The 24,698-nt window shown below is 42.3% G+C and overlaps 1 protein-coding gene across 1 annotated transcript in view; it reads left to right on the top strand.

Moving 5' to 3' along the window:
* Nucleotides 1-5,794: 5,794 nt before the first annotated feature.
* LOC137346441 (EF-hand calcium-binding domain-containing protein 5-like) overlaps nucleotides 5,795-24,698 on the top strand; it is a 35,901-nt gene continuing 16,997 nt past the window's right edge. Inside the window, exons 1-6 of the mRNA XM_068009891.1 lie at nucleotides 5,795-5,828; nucleotides 7,202-7,488; nucleotides 12,020-12,189; nucleotides 19,112-19,331; nucleotides 20,749-20,901; nucleotides 23,578-23,684. Of these exons, the coding sequence (XP_067865992.1) occupies nucleotides 5,795-5,828; nucleotides 7,202-7,488; nucleotides 12,020-12,189; nucleotides 19,112-19,331; nucleotides 20,749-20,901; nucleotides 23,578-23,684 (971 nt within the window). The remainder of the gene's footprint in view (nucleotides 5,829-7,201; nucleotides 7,489-12,019; nucleotides 12,190-19,111; nucleotides 19,332-20,748; nucleotides 20,902-23,577; nucleotides 23,685-24,698) is intronic.

Raw genomic sequence — 24,698 nt, 5'->3', positions numbered from 1 at the left:
CCTTGACCATCAGCCTCTGCCTCCTGCCACTAATCCAATTTTGGATCTACTTTGCCAAATTGCCCTGGATCCCATGGGCTCTTACAATCTTAACCAATCTTCCATGCGGTACCTTATGAAAAGCCTTACTGCAGTCCATGTAGACTACATCAACTACTTTACCTTCATCTGCACATCTAGTCACCGCCTCGAAAAATTCAATCAAGTTAGTTAGACACAATCTCCCCCTGACAAAGCCATGCTGACTATCCCTGATTAATCCTTGCCTCTCCAAATGGAGATTAATCCTGCCCCTCAGAATTTTTTCCAATATTTTCCCAACCACTGTTGTTGGACTCACAGGCCTGCAATTACCTGGTTTATCCCTGCTACCCCTCTTGAATAATAGCACCACATTTTCAGTCCGCCAATCCTCTGGTACCTCTCCTGTGGCCAGAGAGGATTTGAAAATTTGTGTCAGAGCCCCTGCTAGCTCCTCCCTTGCCTCACATAACAGCCTGGGATGCATCTCATCTGGGCCTGGGGAGTTATCCACTTTTAAGCCTGCTCAAACAGCTAATACTTCCTCCCTTTCAATGCTAATCTGTTCAAGTATATCACAATCCTCCTCCCTGATCTCTACACCTACATCATCCTTCTCCATAGTGAAAACAGATGCAAAGTAATCATTTAAAACCTCACCTGTGTCCTCCGGCTCCACACACAGATTGCCACTTTGGTCCCTAATGGGCCCCACTCTTTCCCTGTTTATCCTCTTGCCCTTAATATACATATAAAACACCTTAGGATTTTCCTTTATCTCGCCTGCCAGTGTTTTTTCATGTCCCCTCTTCGCTCTCCTATTACTTTTTTTTAGTACCCCCCTACACTTTCTATACCTGACTGAATATAGAATTAAATGCAGTTTTCTTCATAGGGAGTGCATCTTGCAATTTATAAATGGACCGGAACTGCTTTGTGTAGTTGATTACTGGTTTTCTCATGATACCATTCCACCCTTCATGCCTATCTCTCAACTGCTAATCATTCCAAGGATCGTGGTGTTTGTGATTGTTTAAATTCATAAGTTCATATTGAAGGGGAAAGGTCTTATGGTTTCAAATAAAATGAGTGGCAAGGGATTTCACATCAGTGAGACATTTATTGGATGTAGCTATTGATGTCTCGAATTCTGTACTATGACAAGATTTTCAGTGCAGTTTTTCCTTCCGAGTTTATACCCTGGAGTTACTATGTTTGTCTCGCTCTCCTTATTCCTCCTTGAAAACTTGGGGGAAAAGGACTTAAGAATGAGATAATTCTGTTACTGCACACAGCATTGAAGAATTTCCACATGGCAGATTATCATGTTATAGACAAACATTCCTATATGAAAATAACAGAAGATTGCTGGTTGCCTGGTTGCTCACTAGCTCATAATATTGAGAAATGGAGGCAGGGTAGCATTGGATTTTATTGGGTTTGATTTATTTCTCCTCTTTTTTTCCCTGTATCTTCCCAACCTACTTTATGAATTGCTGTCAAAGCATGACTTAATATTTCTAGGGACTTGCATCAGCAGATTGAAATGGACTAACTGTGATATCCAGGTATTGTTTAGTCGAAGATACTAGTGAATGTAGCCTTATTACCTCGACATGATCAACAGCAGCTTCAGCTCGCTTTATTGTGGACTGTCCATTCATCCCCTAGAGCTACCATTGCCCCTTTAGCTTATTAAATGCCATGAGCTGGGCCTGTGCATAATAGTGTCAGGATGTGAGCATTCCTCAGAGTAAACCCATAGTCGAGCTATGACACATGAATAGAACAGAAAATGTCACAGTTATGGCACAAAAGAGCTAGGCACATGTTAAAGAGCAGCTTTCCAATTTAGAGCTGCCCCACATGGAGAGAGGAACCAGGTAACAGTATAATCATGACGAACGGCACACATAGGTAGGTTTGTTGTTCATTTCCTCAGACAATGATCTGTAGCATTGGATAATTCAGTCCTGGTATCAGGCCTGTGAGTAATTACATCACTGTGCTGATTATGGAGGTTAAATATTAAAGGCTGTCAACACCTCTTGTCTTAACTTGATAATGCTTTGAGCACCTGAGCCATACAGACCAGGAAGATCCCAGGTTTGATCTCTTGTCCTGAGTTAGCTAATCACAGCCAGGATGTTGTTAAAGCTGCATAATTGACCAGCATCCTGAGAAAGGAAAGTTAACTAAAGCTTCTATTCCCTACTGGAAGTGTGAAAGTATGGGCAGATTATTTAAATTTCAACTCCAATATGCAGGGATCAAGTTAAGAAAAAATCAACGGCTTGAACTAACAGGTTTTTGACACGAGGTTTTTTTTATTGTTTGTTCATGGGATGTGGGCATCGCTGGCTAGGCCAGCAATTATTGCCCGTCCCTAATTGCCCTTGAGAAGGTGGTGGTGAGCTGCCTTCTTGAACTGCTGCAGTCCATGTTGGGTATGTGCACCCACAGTGATGTTAGGAAGGGAGTTCCAGGATTTTACTGGGCGACAGTGAAGGAACGACGATATAGTTCCAAGTCAGGATGGAGTGTGGCTTGAAGGGGAACTTGCAGATGGTGGTGTTCCCATGTATCTGCTGCCTGTATCCTTCTAGGTGGTAGAAGTCGTGGGTTTGGAAGGTGCTGTCTAAGGAGCCTTGGTGCGTTGCTGTACTGCATCTTGTAGATGGTACACATTGCTGCCAGTGTGCATCGGTGGTGGAGGGAGTGAATGTTTGTAGATGGGGTGCCAATCAAGTGGGCTGCGTTGTCCTGAATGGTGTCAAGCTTCTTGAGTGTTGTTGGAGTTGCACCCATCCAGGCAAGTGGACAGTGTTCCATCACACTCCTGACGTGCCTTGTAGATGGTGGACAGGCTTTGGGGAGTCAGGAGGTGAGTTATTCGCCACAGGAGTCCTAGCCTCTGACCTGCTCTTGTAGCCACGGTATTTATAAGGCTACTGCAGTTCAGTTTCTGGTCAATGGTAACCCCAAGGATGTTGATGCTGGAGGATTCAGCGATCGTATTGCCATTGAATGTCAAGGGGAGATGGTTAGATTCTCTCTTGTTGGAGATGGTCATTGCCTGGCACTTGTGTGGTGCAAATGTTACTTGCCACATATCAGACCAAGCCTGAATATTGTCCAGGTCTTGCTGCATTTCTACATGGACTGCTTCAGTATCTGAGGAGTCACGAATGGTGCTGAACATTGTGTAATCATCAGCGAACATCCCCACTTCTGACCTCATGATTGAAGGAAGGTCATTGATGAAGCAGCTGAAGATGGTTGGACCTAGGACACTACCCTGAGGAACTCCTGCAGTGATGTCCCGAAGCTGAGATGATTGACCCACCAAAAACCACAACCTTTCTTTGTGCTATGTACAACTCCAACCAGCAGAGAGTTTCCCCCCTGATTCCCATTGACTCCAGTTTTGCTAGGGCTCCTTGATGCCATTCTTGGTCAAATGCTGCCTTGATGTCAAGGGCAGTCACTCTCACCTCACCTCTTGCGTTCTGCTCTTGTGTCCATGTTTGAACCAAGGGTGCAATGAGGTCAGGAGCTGCGTGGTCTTGGCAGAAGCCAAACGGAGCATCACTGAGCAGGTTATTGCTAAGCCAATGTTGCTTGATGCTGTTGACAACACCTTCCATCACTTTACTGATGATTGAGAGTAGACTAATGGGGCTGACTGCACAGAAATGCTAATCAGTATTTTAGGTAATTTTTAGAGAATCTTGCTCTGTTTCTGCCACATGTTCTCTTGTTGATCTCAGCCTTACAACCATTGGGAGACCAAACAGTTCCCAAGGGGAGAGAAAGAAAAATCGGGCTGTGGCTAATGTACACCTCCAGCTGGGCATTCTCAGAGCAACATTGTCAGGGGTCTTGAAAGTTTTGATATATGTATGGTGCAGTGTGGCCCAAGAAAATGGAATGGGACGTTTCTTTTTATTTGAAAAATGAGCCTGACTCTTAACGATAAAAGGCCAGAGTAATTTAGTTTAGTTCAGTGATACAGCACTGAAACAGGCCCTTCGGCCCACCAAGTCTGTGCCGACCATCAACCACCCATTTATACTAATCCTACACTAATTCCATATTCCTACCACATCCCCACCTGTCCCTATATTTCCCTACCACCTACCTATACTAGGGGCAATTGCTAATGGCCAATTTACCTATCAACCTGCAAGTCTTTGGCATGTGGGAGGAAACCGGAGCACCCGGAGGAAACCCACGCAGACACAGGGAGAACTTGCAAACTCCACACAGGCAGGACCCAGAATTGAACCCGGGTCGCTGGAGCTGTGAGGCTGCGGTGCTAACCACTGCGTTTCTTTGAGTCTTCTGGGAAATTCTTGCATTAAAAATAGTAAATATTCTGATTTTAAACTTTGAAACTTCTCTGAGTAATCTAATTCGACTTTGCACTATTTCACCTTCTTTAATGTCTCCCTGTGCCACATCCATACTCTGGTTGAGAGGATAAGCAGGCTGCCAGATGTCACTTGTCAGCTAGGAGAAGCAGCTGGCTTCTGCTCTATGTCGATCCCTGGTGGTTTGCAGAAATTAGGAATTATCGTGAGAAACTAACATCTTCAGAATGCATTTGAAATTCTGCAGACTGTCAGGGGGTCAATGCAATTTCAGATAATATAATGAAGTAAGGTGTTGATTGTACATTCCTATAATTGTTTATTCTCAGGCATTGTAGTAATAATGTTTAGGGCCCTACCAAATTCACTGTCAAATTTTACTAAATTTCACGGTCACAGAAATTTAAGAATCATGAATTCCGTGTATTTAAATCTTAAATTTCAAAGTGTCGCAACAAACCATGAAAATGATCTAGTTTAAAACAAAAAAAATACAAGGGAGGTTTCTGGTTTCAAGTGCCATTTATTGTATACTCAAAAACTATTTTAAAAAGCTGACTAAAAACAGGTTACATTCTTTACTCACTGAAGACAGTGTTTGAATGTGAGCATGGAGCAACTTGCAACTGACTCTTTCTTCATTCCCTGTCTCTGCGCTGTGATCACCTGTCCGTGTTTAGTCACAGCTCTCTCCATGTCCACAGAGTTAGTTGGAATTGTCAGATAGCGTTGTACTAGCCTTGCAAGGTGATGGATTCTGCATTCCACAGAGTTCCAAAACTGCAGCACAGGCAAAGTACGATCTGCTTCTTTTCCAATGTTTTTAGAAGTAGGAATCTCCAGCCTACAGTTCTTGTCAAAGCCAGGAATCACATCAAACAAATTTAAGTCAGCCATCAACAGGTGCATTTGTGCAGGGTTAAAGATACAGCTTTCAGGAATGCTGTGGAAGGTTGTTGAAACCTCTGACTTGCTTTTTCTTTATTGCTTGTGTTACGACCAAGGCGGGAGGAGTGCACTGTTAATTCAGTCCTACTACTCCACAGGTTACAGCATATCAATAAATTTTCCCACGTACCGAAAACAGCCAATTAGATATTTGATTTGTCCCCAGAATAAAGCACACAAACCAGTTTTCTTTAATCAACAAAAAATTAACTATTTATTATAAAACCAAGTCTTTCACCAATAATGAAGCAAATCAATATATGAATTGCGATATTAAAGCTCCTTATTTTCCCTGGCCCTCATGCATATACACATACATCCAAAAACTTATTCACCAGGAAAAAAAAGGAGTTTGGTTTACAGCTGTTTCATAGGAATGAAAGGAATAATAAAAAAACTTAGTCTGTCATGATCTGGAAAGAAGATTTTCAGTTAGATGAGGTGTCCCAAAGATGAATAGTTGGATGCCACTCAAAGTCTTTCCAGGTGAGGTTGATGAACAGTCTGTGATGGATAGGTGTTCAAGGAAATTCAATTGCAGCGGGCTTCATATAGATCTTCCATCAGGGGTGTAGCAACAGGTGTTAGTTCTCTGTTACACATTCGATGCAAAAGTCCTTTTTAAAGAGACATGATTTCTGCAAGCATTCATGGTTTCTTAAAAATGTGGCAGGCAACAGTATCATTCTTGATGCAGGGATTCTTTACAGAGAGGTAAACCAGTTTCTGGGTCTTGGTCTGATTTCCAGGTAGGTCAGAATCAAATTACAGAATGCCTATTTTTGGTCCAAACTCACTGGCTTTTTAAAGTTTTTCAAAAAATCGCAGCCATCAGTTTCACAGTTGACAAGTGCTTAGAGCAGAGCCAGCACTTCTGAACTTTGGAGAAGCTTGTGGATTTTGGCAGGCTTTGTAAAAAAAATTGGAATCCGCCAGAAAACCATGAACTTGTCCGAGGTTTGGAAGCTCTGTCTCTGCTCTAAGCACCTGTCAGCTGTGAAACTGACGGCTGCAATTTTTTAAAAGTCAGACTGGTCTGGGAGAAGAAGCCAATAGGAAATTTCTCATGCCTGATATTATCAGTCATGGACCTCAAAATTTTCAACACGGACACTGGTGTCTTTGTATGGACGTGTTGACGATCCCTGCTTCACACAGAGCAGAAATTGAGCCTAGAACATTTGTGCTTGTATGGCTGGGGACAAACCACAATATCCAGACACCTATATTTACCAGTATGTCAAGAGCAGTTGCTTTATTCCCTCTCCTCCTTGGTTCAAGGGCAATAAGCATATCAGCTGTTGGCTTGACTGTAAGGAGTTAACTCAGCACCAAATGAGATTAGACCTTCTGGTCTTCATGGCTTAGTGCCATATTGGGCAGTGTCTTTGTCCACCAGTCCATCGTGAGAATAGGGAATTGAAAATAAATAATGTTTTAAAAACATATAATTCAGTTCAAGATTGTGATCAAATTCCATCGGCTCTCCAGGGACTGAATTATTTGTAACATGTCTATAAACAGATACCATCTGCAAACTTAAGCATTATACTCAAGATACTCCTTCAAGATCATTTAGAGGGTCCAGGACTGATCCCAAGGATATTCTGCTGGTCACAACTATCCACCTATAAGTTTTATCATTGTCCATCACTTTTTATGTCCTACTCACAGATTCTTCCTTTGCTGTATTATTAAGTTCTTGATTTTAAAGAAAACAATTCAGCTGTGTTGTCACTTTTTTAACAACACATGGAAAAGCAAATAATTGAAAAAGACGTTTTCTTTTTCATGTTTGATTCTTTCCACTGTAGAAAATGAGAGCTGTGTGTAACATTTATTATGTATTTCTTCAACAGCTCATCACAAGCTGAAACTCTTCCACAAGTACTATGGAAACAATCCCACTTTGTCAAAGTTGGAGTTTAGCTCATACATTGAAACGATTGCTGCTGAAATCTCTGACAATGAATCTGATTTTGACAATCTAGTAACATTTCTCACAACCAGAAATGAACAGAATTGCACGGAGCGAGCACGATCTATGGCTAGGAGGAAGTGGCTTCATGATATCCAACGAGCAGCAGAGACCTCTAGTTCCAGTCTTGAATTTGTTTATAAAACTGTTTTCCAGACTCTTTATAAGGTAGGACAGTACTATAGCATGGATTATTATGGGTACATTTATACTGTTCTTTACGTTAGTAACCAATTGGACTACTTAAACGTCGAATGTAATAGCTTGCAAAATATGCCTGCACTGAGTTACATCACTATCATTGAATCAAACAGCACAGAAGGTGGCCATTCAGCCCATTGTGCCTGTGTCTGCTCTTTGAAAGAGCGGCACAGTGGCGCAGTGGTTAGCACCGCAGCCTCACAGCTCCAGCGACCCGGGTTCAATTCTGGGTACTGCCTGTGTGGAGTTTGCAAGTTCTCCCTGTGTCTGCGTGGGTTTCCTCCGGGTGCTCCGGTTTCCTCCCACAGCCAAAAGACTTGCAGGTTGATAGGTAAATTGGCCATTATAAATTTCCCCTAATATAGGTAGGTGGTAGGGAAATATAGGGACAGGTGAGGATGTGATCGGAATATGGGATTAGTGTAGGATTAGTATAAATGGGTGGTTAATGGTCGGCACAGACTCAGTGGGCTGAAGGGCCTGTTTCAGTACTGTATCTCTAAATCTAAAATCTATCTAATTGGTCCCACTCGCCTTCTCTTTCCCCATAGCCTGCACTTTTTCCCGTTCAAGTGTCTATCCAATTCCCTTTTGAAAATTACTGTTGAAATCTGCTTCCACCATCCTTTCAGGCAGTGCATTCCCGATCATAACAACTTAAAGGAATAAAAATTTCTCTTTCTCTCTCCCTGGTTCATTTGCCAGTTATTTTAAATCTGTGTCCTCTGGTAGTGACCCACCTGCCAGTGAAAACTATTTTTCTTATGTACTCTATCAAAACACCTCAAAATTTTGAAGATCTCTATTAAGTCTTCCCTTAACCTTCTTTCCTCTAAAGAGAACAATCCCAGATTCCCTTGCTCTCCACATAACTGAAGTTCGTCATCCCTGATACCATGGAACCTGTATGTTTTTTAACAGCCTTATCGACTTATCCTGCTACCTTCAGAGATTTGTGCATGTGAACCTCCAGGTCCTTTTGTTCCTGCACCCTCTTTAAAGCAGTACCATATCCTTCTGCTTTCTGTGATTGCTGTCCTTCTAAAGTTGGTAAGAATCCTCACTTGGTAAAACCCAGTCTATTTAAGTGGAGTTTAAGACTGAAGAAGGTCTCTGCTGTGATAAAATCGCCGCATTCGAAAAGCAAATACCCAACAGGTTTGTAATAATGGGGAATGTAGTTGCTTAATTGATACAACTTCCATTGTATTTAACTGTGAGCAGGGGCATCACCAATTGGCATTTCTTCCACACCAATTCTCTGTTGTTCATTTTTATTTGTTATCATTTATCTATCACTACTGTGTCTCTTCGCTCCATTTCCTTTTGGCACTTTTTTTTATTCCCTGCTCCCTTTTTCAGAGATTGTTTCCACCTGCTTTAAAAACTTCTATGATTTTTTTTTAGAACATTACAGCGCAGTACAGGCCCTTCGGCCCTTGATGTTGCGCCGACCTGTGAAACCATCTGACCTACACTATTCCATTTTCATCCATATGTCTATCCAATGACCACTTAAATGCCCTTAAAGTTGGCGAGTCTACTACTGTTGCAGGCAGGGCGTTCCACGCCCCTACTACTCTCTGAGTAAAGAAACTACCTCTAACATCTGTCCTATATCTATCACCCCTCAACTTAAAGCTATGTCCCCTCGTGTTTGCCATCACCATCCGAGGAAAAAGACTCTCACTATCCACCCTATCTAACCCTCTGATTATCTTATATGTCTCTATTAAGTCACCTCTCCTCCTCCTTCTCTCCAACGAAAACAACCTCAAGTCCCTCAGCCTTTCCTCGTAAGATCTTCCCTCCATACCAGGCAACATCCTAGTAAATCTCCTCTGCACCCTTTCCAAAGCTTTCACATCCTTCCTATAATGCGGTGACCAGAACTGCACGCAATACTCCAGGTGCGGTCTCACCAGAGTTTTGTACAGCTGCAGCATGACCTCGTGGCTCCGAAACTCGATCCCCTTACTAATAAAAGCTAACACACCATATGCCTTCTTAACAGCCCTATTAACCTGGGTAGCACTCTACTCCTTAAAAAAAATCTTGATCTAGCAGTCCTGTTTGACTATCGCATCACTTTCAACCTATGCTTCCTCTCCAAAGTTCTGATGCGTGTTGTCACCTTCCAACTATGTACCTCTCCCTCTCACCCACCCTATTTAAATCTTTCAGCTGAGTTCCATCCTGCTCATAGCACTCAGACTGTTCTGGTCAAAGTGTTTTGGGTTACCCATCCTTGTCCTCAACCTTTCTATGATTTTCAGTGCAATCAACCATACCATCTTCCTCCATTGCCATTCTCCATGGCCTTCTTCCATAGCTTTGCCCTCATGTGGTTCCATTCCCACTTGTGTCAAATCAGCTACCACACCTTTTACAATGACGTCTCCTACAATGCCTGCAAAGACAGCTACTTAATGCCCCAAAGTTTCCTTTTTAGCCTATTGATGCTCCTTATTGATACATTGTCCTACAGATACTTTATCTCTAAGCATGGGATCAGCTTTTACATGTATGCTAATAATATCTAGCTATAACTTTCCAGTACCACATTTAATTCCATGACTGATATTTTGTTGTCTGACTGAACGAGTATAGATGAATCAGCACTTTATGCAGATTAATATAAGCAAGGCAAAACCCATCCTGTTCAGTCCACACCAGAAATTCTGTCCTTTAGTTTTCCATCCCCAATCCTGGATGCCAAATCAAGCTCATTCTGACAGTGTACAACCTCAATGTCCTGCTTGAGTCAGCTTCAAACTCTCCATATCCTGACCATCACCAAGGCCATCAACTTTGACCTCTGAAATATCACCCAGTCCTATCCCTACCACTAGCTCTACGCTACCTCCAGACTCACTTTTCCTTTTCCTTTCTTGCTCGGCTGCGAAGGTCCATCCTCCATTAAACTCCACCTCATCCGGAACTCTGCTACCTTTATTCTACTCCACATGGAGTCCTGATTACTTATTGATCTTCTCCACTGCCTCTCCCTCCCTCAATACACTGACTTCAAAATATGACAGATTCCTCCAATAGCCTCACTGCTGTATACTTCTGCAAACTCCTTTAGCACTATGGCCTTGCTTCTAATCTCTGCTCTAACGTGTTCACCCACTTTCTGCTTTACAATCAATGACAGAGCCTTAAGCCATCATACTCCTGCACTCTGGATCTCTAGCCCTTTTCACCTTGATACCCCTCTACATCTTCAACTGTGCTGTTAGCTACCTCCAACTCTTGCTCGAGCCTGACTCTTAGCTGTGAACCCCATGGAACATTTTGTTATTTTGAAGACCATTATTATTTATTTATTTGTTTCATGGGATGTGGACGTTGCTGGTCAGGCCAGCATTTATTGCCCATCCCTAATTTCCCACGAGAAGGTGGCGGTGAGCTGCCTTCTTGAGCCGCTAGAGTCCATGTGTGGTAGTTATACCCACAGTGCTATTAGGAAGGGAGTTCCAGGATTTTGATCCAGTGACATGAAGGAACGGCGATGTAGTTCCAAGTCAGGATAGTGTGTGACTTGGAGGGGAACTTGCAGGTGGTGGTACACCCAGGCATTTGCTGTCCTTGTCCTTCTAAGTGGTAAAGGTCACGGGTTTGGAAGGTGCTGCCTGAGCATTATATAAATCCAAGTTGTGGTTTTTATTTGCACTGTATCTCCTGACGCCACTTAAAGGCATTTTTGGTGTCTTTGCACACGCGCATCTTTACACACATGTGCAGTTTTCTCCCACCTTCCCAGCACCCCCACCCCAGGCCAGAAGGTAGATCTTGAGACCAGCCAGATTTGATCAGTTATTAGGGATTAACCAATTACAGAACCACAAACCGTACTGAATATGCCATTAAACCGTGGGATATGGGTTTCTTACCAGGCCGCACAAGAAAATGTGCCCTCTACAGTTGCAGCATCACCTTCGCTGTGACAGCTAGCCAGCCAGCCTGCCATATAGCACAGTACAGCAAAATTGTTGCCAAGGTTTTGTGAGAAAAACACACAATATGGCATCAAAGGGAAAGAATTGCTCGGTTGCTGTGCTTAGTGGTATTGTTAGTATGTCCATGAAGAATTCATCTGGTCAGTATTGGTTGCAAAATTGTAAACGCATCTTTATAAAAAAACATTCCCGACTTTTAAAGAAAATATTCATGAATTCATTTCCAATTTCACTGTAGAACTAGAGTATTCCTTCCTCAATCTGTCTGGAACAATCTATTAAGATTTTCAAATTACTGCGTTGTCTCTTCTCAGAGATTTACTGGTCCCTTGTTGGCCAGTCATTCCAAAGTCTGTAAAATGGAATAGTTTGGGAAATCATTCCTGCATCTGCATTCTTATGGAGCCTTTGTAGAGGTTGGTGAATACCTTTGCTCGAAGCAGTTGAAATATGGGTATTTTCTGGACTTTTTATATGGAAGAATGTTGGCACATAGTCCTTGTCTACTCTGTAATGGGGGCCTTTTTCCACAATAGGATTCAGAAGCTCATGGTGAGAATAAGAAAATAAGTTCTTCCATAGCCCTGCTGAGGCATAATTATCACAGGCCAGAGAGGGGTGAATATTTCCTGCACTATGTGGCTTGCACTCTGGAAGATTCACCGTATGTCCTGAACCAGGCACTCTACAGAGACATGGGTGTAAGGTGAGCATTTACATTCATAGCCCACTGTGCATAACAGCTTTTGCATAGTCAAACTGGTTTTAGGTTGAAATCCTGAGCCCAGGTCCTACTTGTGCATGTAGCTTGATGACAACCAAAAGACTAAATCATAGACGAACAAAAAGAAGGCAATCTGGTAATGTCAGGTCTGTGCCTTGGGCAACCCAAAGAGTCCGGTAGAATGTTGTGTTGGGTGGTGGTACAAAATGGGTGGTATTGATTGGACTGCTTGTTATATGTCCCATCCAACATTCAATTCCATTGCTGTCAATAGAACTGAATATCGGGGAGGGTGTAAAGCAGGCCCCTGATCCAATACTGCCCGCCTTGTGCTATCTCCCAAGAGGGCTTTTTAGCCAAGTGGATGCAGCAAATTATAGCCGAGGTAGAAAAAGCTCCTTACTGTAGACACTTTTAAGATAAGTTTGTTTAAGATTGACTTCATCAGTAGCACTTTCATTTATGAATCAGAAGGTTGTGGATTTAAGTCTTATTCCAGGAGGACTTCAGCACATTATCTAAGTTGACCAGTACAGTACTAAGGGAGTGCTGCATTGCTGAAGGTACTGTGTTTTAGATGACACATTAAAGCAAAGTGCTATCTACCTGTTCTGCTGATTTAGGTGATGTAACAAAATCCAATGAACTATTTGAAGAATAGAGAGATCTCCCCATGTTCTGGCCAGCATTCCTCCCTCAACCAATGTCACCAAAAACAGATCATCTGGCCATGCGTCTCACTGCTAAGGGCAGCACTTCTCCATACACAAAACTTTGGCCACATTCACCTGAATAATCAAATGACTGCCCTGCAAACAATAATTAATTATTGAAGTGCCTTGGGGTCCTGATGATTATAAGGTTTGATATAATTGCAGATTCTTCTAACATTTCTGATAGTTTTGATGTCAGCTTTGCCTATAATTACTGTTCTGGTTTTAAATTTTAAAACTAAAGGACCAGTTAATTCACCCACCCAACTCCTGGAACTAAAGATATTTAAACTGTAGGATTGGATGACCCATTGGATTAAACATTAGCCTATTGGCCTTTACAACCATGATTTAAATTCAGCCTGAACTCAGGGTGAAAGTCACCTCTGTCTGCTGGTTTGTGGGTGCTAAATTTGATATCACACAGAAACAGGCACAGGGATCATGGCGCACAGTTAGTCAATCTTGTGCTACCTGCTCGTTTCAATGATTGCTGCGTTTAGCAACTGCTAACCACACTGTTGATTGGCTGCATGCAGCAACAGGCATGACCAATATCATGAACTGCTAGCATCACTTAAAGCTAGCCTGCACTGGTTAAAACTAGCCTGCATCTCTTCAAGGGGAGGTGTATTGTGGCTAGAGCAGGTGCTGGCAGACATGCCGGAAGTGACTCTGATTTGGGAAACATTGAAGAACGGCACAATATGGGAGAGAGAGAGAATTTTTTTTTGGTATGTAATGCAAATGTACATTGTAAATATCACCTGAAAAAGCAAGGGTAGTGAGGCACCTCATGAACTGTGTTGAAAGAAACTGATCTTTATTGCACTTTATGAAATGTCCAATCGGAATTGTTTTGTAATGTATTTCTACAGATTTTATGAATAAAGTCTATTTTTGGGGAAAAAAAGAAAAATGGGAGAGAGTGGGCTCCAAAGCTTTCTGTTGCTGCACTGGAGGCCTTGGTGGAGGAAGTGGAAAGGAGGAGTGATGTCCTGTATCTGCAGGGGCTAGGGGGCAGACACGTGCTCAGAAGGCAGTGGAAGCACATTGGCAGCAGTGTGTACCATCTACAAGATGCACTGCAGCAACACACCAAGGCTCCTTAGACAGTACCTTCCAAACCTGCGACCTCTACCAACTAGAAGGACAAGGGCAGCAAATGCATGGGAACACCACCACCTGCAAGTTCCCCTCCAAGTCACACACCATCCTGACTTGGAACTATATCGCTGTTCCTTCACTGTCGCTGGGTCAAAATCCTGGAACTTCCTTCCTAACAGCACTGTTGGTATACCTACCCCAAATGGACTGCAGCGGTTCAAGAAGGCAGTTCACCACCACCTTCTCAAGGGCAATTAGGGATGGGCAATAAATGCTGGCCTGGCCACCAACGCCCACATCCCATGAATGAATAAAAAAAAAAGCAGATGACTATGGAGGTGAATGCCAGCCCCTGGATTCAAGCCCCGAGGACCTGGATGCAATACGACAAGAAGTTCAATGACCTCACATAAGTGGTCAATGTCAGTGAGTGCACCCTCAGATGCCATATCCTACCAACTGAACCACTAGCCTCAGAAACCGCTTAATTCACCACACCCTCATCACTCACCTACTAACAATTTATCAATCAGGACTCATACCTGACATTCATAAGCTCTGCTGCACTCTCACACACTTAGTACTGCTGGTGGCGTAGTGGCAATGTCACTGGACTAGTAATCCAGCGCTCAGGCTAATGCTCTAGGGGCATGGGTTCAAATCCCACCAAATAGTGAAATTTGAATTCAATTAATAAATCTGGAATTAAAACCTAGTCTAATGGTGACCATGAAACTATTGTTGTAAAAACCATCTGGTTCACTAATGTCCTTGAGGGAAAGAAATCTGCCGTTCTTACCTGGTCTGGCCTACATGTGACTCCAGGCCCACAGCAATGTGGTTGACTCTTAAATGCCCTCTGAAATGGCTTAGCAAGCCACTCAGTTTAAGGGCAATTAGGGATGGGCAATAAATACTGGCCTAGTCAGGATGTCCACATCCCACCAATAAAAAAAAAAATCCATATCTCACAGCTTGCACACACTGCCAGCTATTCAACCATGATAGCCAGATGAGCCAAATAGATTGCGCAATATTCACTGACACAATTCCCTCTCTATTGCAGGACAAGATGGTGCATAACTGCAGGCAGCTGAGGCTAACCAGAGAGGGAAAGACATGCCTGTATGTCCTAACCCCAATAGAGGAGATGGTGCTGGCCTTTATTGGCAGATCCATTGCTGAGTCCGTGGGGAGTGGTGGGGCTGAAACCGTTGAAGATGATGGTACCCTCATACCTAATTCTCCTTCTCCTGTCCCACCACCCTCTCATTTCACATGCTGTTCTGATTTAAAAGCTGCAAATGGTGTAAGCATGCACTTCTTACTTCCCCTCAACACAACTTTACCCTGTGCCTTTCTCATTTGTCATACCCATGAAGTGCAAACTGGCCAGGCAGTGGAAGAACAGCATGAAGACAGTGATGAGGAAGACGCACTGTCACTTGCTTTCATACTCACAGTCACCAACAACAAATTATGTTTATCAAGTGCCTTTGTGGTAATAAAATGTCCCAAAGTGCTTCACAGGAGCAATATAAAACAAAATATGACACTAAGTCACATTAGGAGATATTAGGTCAGATGACCAAAAGCTTGGTCAAAGAGGTAAGTTTTAAGGAGTGTCTTAAAAGAAAAAAGCGAGGTAACAAGGTGGAGAAATTTAGGAAGGGAATTCCAGAGCTTAGGGCCAAGGCAATTTGAAGGCAACACCACCAATGGTGGCACGCTTAAAATCAGGGGTGCGCAAGTTTCCAGAATTAGATGAATGCTGCCTGAGGGGAGTGACAGTAACTCCATGGAGCATGAGCTTGCTATCCTGTCTCCGGAAGACAGCATTTGTTGTCCCACCTCGTCACTCCACGAGTGCTCTTGCTGTTGCCTGTTGGCCAGCTAGCTCAGTCTGCTGCAAGGATGCAATCCAAGGCATCTGCAGTCCCTTCCACTGAAAGTCAGCACCTGCCATCAGCCAGGCTGCAGCCACTGGGGTAGCACTGAGTAGGAGCACTAGGACAGGCACTAAGGGAATGCACCAAGCTGATTAGTTGACTTGTGTATAGAGTATGGCATAATTTCATTTATAAATCTGCTTTGGAATGGTTTTTTTTGGGTTGCTTTTGTTTTTGCAGTGTGGCCAAGTGGATGCTGGGATGGACAGTGACAGAGGGAAGCCAAAGTGTGGGACTATTGGTGAACAGGGAATTGGAGTTGCAATTGCTGGTGTCACACTTGGATGAGTCCTTCACGGATAGCCCAGGCAGAAAGAGGCAGTCTAGGTTGCCTCCTCCCTTCCTCTTCTTCCTCCTGCCGCTCTTTGTCCTCCTGCTCCTCAGCTGCTCACTGTATAACTGGTGGCAAGGGCTGTCCCCTCATGGTGGCAAGGTTGCGCAACATGTAAAACATCGTGAATCTTGACAGCTGCACTGAGGAGTACTGCAGGGCTCTTCCTGTGCATTCCAGGCACTGGAAACATTGTTTCAGCATGCCAATGATCTGCTTTATCACATTTCCTGTGGCAGCATGGCTTTCAATTGTGCGTGTATTGTGCATTGTAACCATAAGACATGTCATCAGAGGATAGCCATTGTCACCCAGGAACCACCCTTTGGTTTGCCGTGGTGGCTCAAATGTAGCTGGCACAGCAAACTACAGCAGAATGAAGGCTTCATGACTGCAGCCAGGATACCAGACTTTGATCTGCATGATTCAACAACAACAATAACTTGCTTTTATATCGCACAGCAATCGTGAAGGTACCACACAGACCGCCCACAAGCTGTCCCCTTTAAGATAACAGATGTGCACGGCTGTGCAAAAAAAGAATTAAAGATATCGTGCATTGAAATAAACAGGCTGTGCACAACAAAGAAAATGTAAAGGTATCATTGATACTGCCTTTAAGCGTAATAAAACATCCCAAGTGTTACCAAACAAAATTTGACAATGAGCCACATGAAGAAATATTGAGCCAAATGACTAAAATCTTGGTCAAAGAGGTAGGTTTTAAGGAGTGTCTTAAAGGAGGAATGAGAGATAGAGAAGCTGAGAGATTTTGGGGAGTTGGGGGGGAGAGGAGTTTCAGAGCGTAGGGTCTTGGCAGCTGAAGTCACAACCTCCAATGGTGCAGTGATTAAAGTTGGGAATTCTCAAGAGGCCAGAATTGACGGAGCGCAGGGATCTCTGGGGGCTGTAAGGCTGGAGAAGATCACTCAGATAGAGAGAGCTGAAGCCACGGAAGGATTTGAAAACGAGAATAAGAATTTTAAAAGCGATGCGTTGCTTAACCGGGAGCCAGTGTAGGTCAGTGAGCACAGGGGTGATAGGTGAGCAGGACTTGGTGCAAGTTAGGACATGGGCAGCAGAGTTTTGAATGACCTCAAGTCTGTGGAGTATAAAACTAAGGAGGCCGGCCAGGAGTGCGTTGGAATAGTCAAGTCTATAGAGGTAACAAAAGTATGATGTGCATTTCAGCAGCAGATAAGCTGAGGTGAGGGCACTGTTACAGAGATGGAAAGAGGCGGTCTTAGTGATGATGTAGATATGTGGTAGGAAACTCATCTCTGGGTCAGAAATGACATCAAGGTTATGAATAATCTGGTTCAGCCTTTGACACTTGCCAGAGAGAGGGATAGAGTTGATGGCAAGGGAACAAAATTTGTGACGTGGAACGAAAACAATGGCTTCTGTCCTCCCAATATTTAGTTGTAAAATCTCTTCTCATCCAATACCGGATTTCAGATAAGCAGTTTGACAGTTTAGAGACAATGGAGACATCAAGAGAGGTGAAGGAGAGACCGTGCTGGGTATTGTCAGCATACATGTGGAAATTTGCATTGTGTTTTCTGATGATGTTACCGAGTGGCAGCATATAGGTGAGAAATAGGATAGATCCTTGGGGGACACCAGAGGTAATGGTGCAGGAGCAGGAAGAGAAGACATTGCAGGTAATTCTCTGGCTGTGATTCACTGTGTATGATCACGCAACAGCTGGATTCTGAGGGAGTGGAATCCCTTTAGGTTCCGGTATAGGGCAGAGTTGATATGCGCAAAGCGATGTGTGTGCAGTTAATGGCACGCTGCACCATGGGGAAACCTGCAATGCTAGCAAAGCTCTGGCAAGAGAGAATGAAATGCAGTCAGCTCTCATTGAGCAGAGACGCTCAGTGACCTCCTTTGAGCAATAGTGGATGGCAAACTGCGAGATATTGCAAATATCTCAAGTTCCAGTCTGGAAGTAGCCAGACACATAAACCTTTATGGCCACAGTCATCTTTACAGCCATCGGTTATTCGGTTCTTGCCCTGCTCTGAGGTTGCAGTTGTGGCTACAGCAGATGGCAGATTTCAGAGAGGATCTCCTTACTGAAACACAGACATCTCACAAATTGTTCCTCAATGAGGTTCAGGTGGGAGAATTTCTCCCTACACCCTGGGCAGATCTAGCCTCCTGCTGAGAGCCCTTCTCTCCCTTCTCCCTCTTGCAGTAGCTTATCCTGTTCTACATGGCATCAGTTCATTCTCCAAGTGTTGCTATATTCCAAGGGAACAAGGATCAGTAACGTGTCTGTACATGGACATCAGTGTCCATGGTAAAAATTTTGATGTCTGTGACTGGTAATTTCAGGGTTGAGAAATTTCCCATTGGCTCCAGTCCATTTTTTAAAAAAACTGACCAATCACAAAGCTGAGAGTTCCCAATCTCTGCAACTGTTAGAGAGAGAGAGCGGAGAGAGAAGGGGATGGACAGGCAGAGAGGGAGGGGACAGGGAGAGAGAGGGGGGGACCTGGAGAGAGGGTGGACAGGGAGAGGTGGGGTACAGAGAGAGGGGGGGGGGTACAGGGATAGAGGAGGGGGCAGGGAGTGAGAGGGGGACAGGGAGAGAAGGCGGGGGGTTCAGGGAGAGATGGGGGGACAGGGATGTAATACATGTCTATAAATAAAAGCTTGTAAGTGTACAAAGGCTAGGCTCTAGCTCTATCCTTCACTGCCCGGCTATCGGAAATGTAACACTCACTTTGATAAATAGGAAAGAAAATGTTTCATTAACCCATCAATTATTTTTCTCCTTTTGTTTTTTAATCTAGCTTTGCTGTAGTTGATGAAGGGAAACCACTGCACATCATCAAAGTTCAAGAGCATGGCATGGTTCACATATGGAACTGTCATCGGGAAAAAATAGATGGATCCTTCCTAGTGACCCCACTGAAAGATAAGCACAACAGAATGTTTGGAGTCTTGGGTACTGACACACTGAGAGACAACTGTGAGAAATTCTTCACCACTCATGAGATCAGTTTTTACCAGGTGAGCGTGCAAGGGAGAAGTGCCGACACCAGGGCGGAGGCCTATATTCCAGTCCTCATTAACCTTACTAAAGTTCAGAGCTGAGCAAAAAGCACCATGGAAAGTCAGTGGTAAGTGCCATGAGCAGCTTGCCTGTGAAAAATGCTACTCTGAAGGTTCCTAACTTTTAAAAGGTGATTTAACAAATAACTAGCTGCCCTTTCTTTGTTGAGATCTTGTTAAATTGTCATTCAACAAATGGTTGTTATACTTGTGGTGCACTGATTTTATGACAGTTACTTAGAGGTGGGGCTATTAACTTGTTTGTTTAATCGGTAATCACTTATTTCTTGAAAGCATGTACAAAGCATTTTGAAAAAATTACCTAAATAAATTAAAATAACAGAAACGATTTCATGAGCTGGGAAGACTAATCTTACAGAATGTATGATACAGTCATTCCTCAGTGCTAAGCCTCCTTTGTGTTTCATTATACTGACAATTTTATCAGCCCAAATTTTGGTTAAGAAACTATCAGGAAAAGGATGCTGAAAAATTACTATAGTAGTAAGTTGAAATCAAATAAGCCTAGTTAATAATTTATTTAAATATGAATCTCAGAGTAAACAATATGAAAGAATTACTTCAAAGATAATACTTAGCTCCTAAATTATTGGCACCAGACGAAAGAATGGAAACCAATAGAATGACCCCTAAATTCATCAGCGCATGAAATCATGCATGGTTTAGGTCCTACAGACATCCTGTGCCAGACAGAAAGGCCCGAAGATCATATTAAATTCATCCTTGGGTCTCTTCATAATAATTCAGGAGAGCTGCAGGTACCAATTAGACGCAGCTCATCTGTTGGGGCTTTACCATTTTCACCATATACTATTTGCCAACCAGTCAGCACTCTCTTCTCGTACAGTATAAATCTGTTGTTTCCCTTACATTGGTATACTTGCTTAAGTGGCCAAATAACCTGCTGACACTCACCAGGGCACAAACATGAAGACTGACAGCATAGGAAAAATGCCTGAAGCATGAGTTAGCTCCAGCAGGAACAGAATGGGAGCAAATTGAAGGAAAACAGGGTGGTAAGTAATCAGAGATAAATTCCAGGTGTATATGGGGTCCCCCATGCTGTTCATCTACATACTGACTGGAAGTTAACTTGGAACTGTATGCAATGCTGTACTCCATGCCTGACTGTCCATTAACTGTCTGTGCTTTCCAAATGATTTTTGTGTATGATGTTTAGGCAGTGGACAAGCCATACTTTGCATAAATGTACAATTCCTGTAAGCAAACTGATATTATATCTGAGGTGCTTCCAGGAGCATCAATTGCACCTTTATTTTAATGTGCATTTTTATTCTTTTTACAAGTTGAACATTTGTAAATTAAAACACATTGGATACAATTTGATTTTTAGGGCGTAGCAAAGGCATTTAGTATTGCCTATCATCATGTTCGAGTCCGGAATGACATCCTGAAAGCTGTGGATAGTGCTATATTGTGGCTGTTTAACGAAACAGAAAATATCGAGACTGTAACCACCTACCTGGCGGAACCTGTAGCTGACAAGGTATTCCATTTATTTCACTCACCGGGTTTTCACAGGTAGTTTAGCAGAACATAACTGTTCTTTAAGGTTGTATTACTCTTTCGTTTCATTTCTGCTGTCAATCAAGGCTCATTATGACTGTTTCTGCAGTCCAGTATAAATATTTTTATAAATTTATTTTGGAAAAACAAAATGGCCTGGATTTTGCAGTCAGCAGTGAAGCAAGCGTGCTTGCCGCTGACCTCAAAGGAAGCTGCCACAAAGATGTAGCGATTTCTGTGGTGGAGTTTTCCCCTTTCCCGATAACAGTTTAAATTTAGTGCCAAATCAAGGGGATGTGTTGATGTGCAATAACAGTAATGTTAGCAAGCAGGTCGGCACTCAATCAAATTGAAGTATTCATACACATAACAAATCAGGAAGTTAAAAACACTTAAAATCCTTCATGTTTAATTTTAAATTTGAAATAGCAAAATAAATGTATGACTATTAAAATAAAATAAACATAAACAGACTTGTAAACAAAAGAAAAATATTTTTTAAAATATGTGGAATTTTTAATTATTGTGGAGAGTTTTAGCATTCCGTAAGTATAAAATTAACCTTTTCAGGGCCAGTAACAGTATTTAGCAGTAATTATGAAGTTAGTATGTTTTTAAAAACCCAATTACACCTCATTCAAGAAGGTGTAACTTTTTCAGGGTGTTTACAGCGAGACTTAACAGCACAAAAGTGGAAGTTCTGATCGATTCATAATTGCAATGGAGATTTCAGTCTGTGGTGATCTCTACAGGGCACCCAATACAGTAGCTTCTGGATTTCCAACTTATTCTACACATGCCCGGGACTCCTGAAGTTGCTGTCAGTTTCAGCAGAGTAATGACGGTGAATACTGACAGTTTTGCCATCATTATGACAGCAAAATCGGGACCATGGTGTTCTTAGTACTGCTATTTATTTTTAGTTGTTTTGTTTAACCATGTGCTAACCTGTTTGTACCAGTCCCTGTACCTGAATTAGTTGGTAGCTGTGAAGTGCATATGCTAGTAATTAAATCAGAAACTTGGGAAAAGTTAGCTGCTTAAAACAGATAGCTGCTTAAGTCAACCCCCAATCTACCTTCTGACAAGCAGTGGATTCTTTACTGAAATTCTAATGTCCAAAGTTAAAACACTTCTAAAGGTATCCTTTGTCAAATGATTTTCCAGCTTTTCACGCTTCTGCCCGAGACCATTGATGATCATGTCGTTGGCTGAATTTCAAAAATGCGTTTATCCTTTGTGCAAATCATTACATCATACCGTTGAAGAGTTGATGTGAAAATCCACAAGCAATTACTTTGTCAAAAAAATGTAGTCTTAACTATGCCCCCCTGCTCTTTTGTGTTACAAAAATACAGTCAATGAGCAATTTTTTCTTTGTACGTACAAGTGCAGTTGAATGCAGGTGAGCTGAATGTTTTTTTTGTCAATATTACGAACTGCTGTCATGTTTAAAAGAAAAAAGATGGATCTGGATTCCTTCACTTCTAGCAGTGGGAATTAGGGGTCTCCAGCTTCCAACAGTTACCCTTTAGAGGCAATTAAATAAAGTGGAGTGAAATGGTCAAGGAATTTGGGCCTCTCCATTTTAGCATGGCTCTCATGGGATCCCTTAGCTAGAATAAAAGTGGCTTCAGAGTTTAGAATTTCTCAACACCATGACTATTATTTGTAAAGTTTAGAATTGTTCTCTGCAGTTTAATCAGTGATTCACTTTAAGTTGGCCAAAACAGTCCTTTTTCTGTCATTTGCCACTTCATATTCAAATATAATTTCATCTGTTACTCATCCTGGGAAGATGGGTTTTTAAAAAATATGTTTTCCCACATTGTGGGCAATGCCTATCCATAGTTGTCCTGTTGTACAACTGAATGGCTTGCTAAGCCACTTCAGAAGACATTGAGTCATGTGTGATAGACCAGAGAGAGATGGCAGGTTCTCATATCTGAAGGACGGTTGTGTTCCAGTTGGGCTTTTGCAATGATCCAGCCGCTCTTGTTGTCGCTTGGGATTTCATATTCAGTACTGTTTCTTCAGTACTGTAACCATTACTACGACACCCAACATGTCCAAATATTTCCATTTTTGTGCCTGTGGATGCAGTTAAACATTTTCCCTGCAGCTTAACTTTCATTTAAACCATGTCATTTCAACCAGTATCATTTGTTATCATAATCATAAATATATCTTTGTTACTTATTTAAATGATATATACAACAGATTAGTTACCTAAATAGCAGACTTACCTAAGGGTGAGTAATTTATTTTCAAAAAATATATTTTAAAAGCAATCTGATATTACCTCTGTTTTATTGCCTCTTGCTATTTCTAAACTAACTGGTCTTGATTGATCATCAACTCTGCTGAAAATGTCAATATTACTCAATATTTGCCAAATTAAGGAATGTTTAGCGTGGATTTTTGACCATACAAGACAGTTGAATAAGAACGGTACTGAAGGCTGGGATTCAAAATCAAGCCCTGTAGCCTACCACAGCAGTGAGTGGGCTGCCAGATAAGATAGGCAATATGTTTTTTAATAATGCTGATGTATACCGCTGAAAATGTTGTGCTTATTGTCCACTATAGTCTAATGAAAAAGCTACCGAATGTAATGAGTTCTTTTCGACTAACTTTTGTCTTTCACATGCCAAAGGATTATGTTTTATGCAAAACGATGACAACAGAATATGACTTTGAACAAGGATGGTCAGACGTACATGTGCCTCCAATAATCCTGCAGAGGAAGGACAATTACTTCAGGTCTGCCATAATTAGGAATGAATCATGTTTAACTAATTTATTGAAGTTCTTTGAGGGTGTTACATGTGCAGTGGATAAAGTGGAACCGGTGGATTTATTGTACTTAGATTTCCAGAAGGCATTTGATAAGGTGCCACATCAAAGGTTATTGCAGAAAATAGATGCTCATGGTGTAGGGGGTAACATTTTGGCATGGATAGAAGATTGGCTAGCTAACAGGAAACAGAGAGTAGGTATAAATTGGTCATTTTCTGGTTGGCAAGATGTAACGAGTGGTGTGCCACAGGGATCTGTGCTGGGGCCTCAACTTTTTACAAATTATATAAATGACTTGGATGAAGGGACCAAAGATTTGGTTGCAAAATTTGCTGTTGACACAAATATAGGCAGGAAAGTAATTTGTGACGAGGACATAAGGAGGCTACAAAGGGATATAGATAGGTTAAGTGAGTGGGTAAAGACCTGGCAAATGGAGTATTGTGTGGGAAAGTGGGAAATTGTCCACTTTGGCAGGAAGAATAAAAAAGAAGCATATTATCTAAATGGTGAGAGATTGCAGAGCTCCAAGATGCAGGGGGATCTGGGTGTCCTAGTGCATGAATTGCAAAAGGTTAGTATGCAGGTACAGCACGTAATTGGAAAAGCTAATAAAATGTTATTGTTTATCGCAAGGGAATTGAATACAAAAGTAGGGAGGTTATGCTTCAGCTCCACAGGGCATTGATGAGACCACGTCTGAAGTACTGTGTACAGTACTGGTCTCCTTATTTAAGGAAGGATGTAAATGCGTTGGCGGCAGTACAGAAAAGGTTTACTAGACTAATACCTGGAAAGGGCGGGGTGTCTTACGAGGGAAGATTGGACAGGCTAGGCTTGTATCGGTGGAATTTTGAAGAGTAAGAGGCGACTTGATTGAAACATATAAGATCCTGAGGGGTCTTGACAGGGTGGATATGGAAAGGATGTTTCCCCTTGTCTTTGAATATTTTTAAGACAGAGGTAGATAGATTCTTG

Source organism: Heterodontus francisci, chromosome 30 (assembly GCF_036365525.1).
Source record: "Heterodontus francisci isolate sHetFra1 chromosome 30, sHetFra1.hap1, whole genome shotgun sequence".
NCBI classification, from domain to species: domain Eukaryota; kingdom Metazoa; phylum Chordata; class Chondrichthyes; order Heterodontiformes; family Heterodontidae; genus Heterodontus; species Heterodontus francisci.
This window is presented reverse-complemented; position numbering and strand designations above follow the sequence as displayed.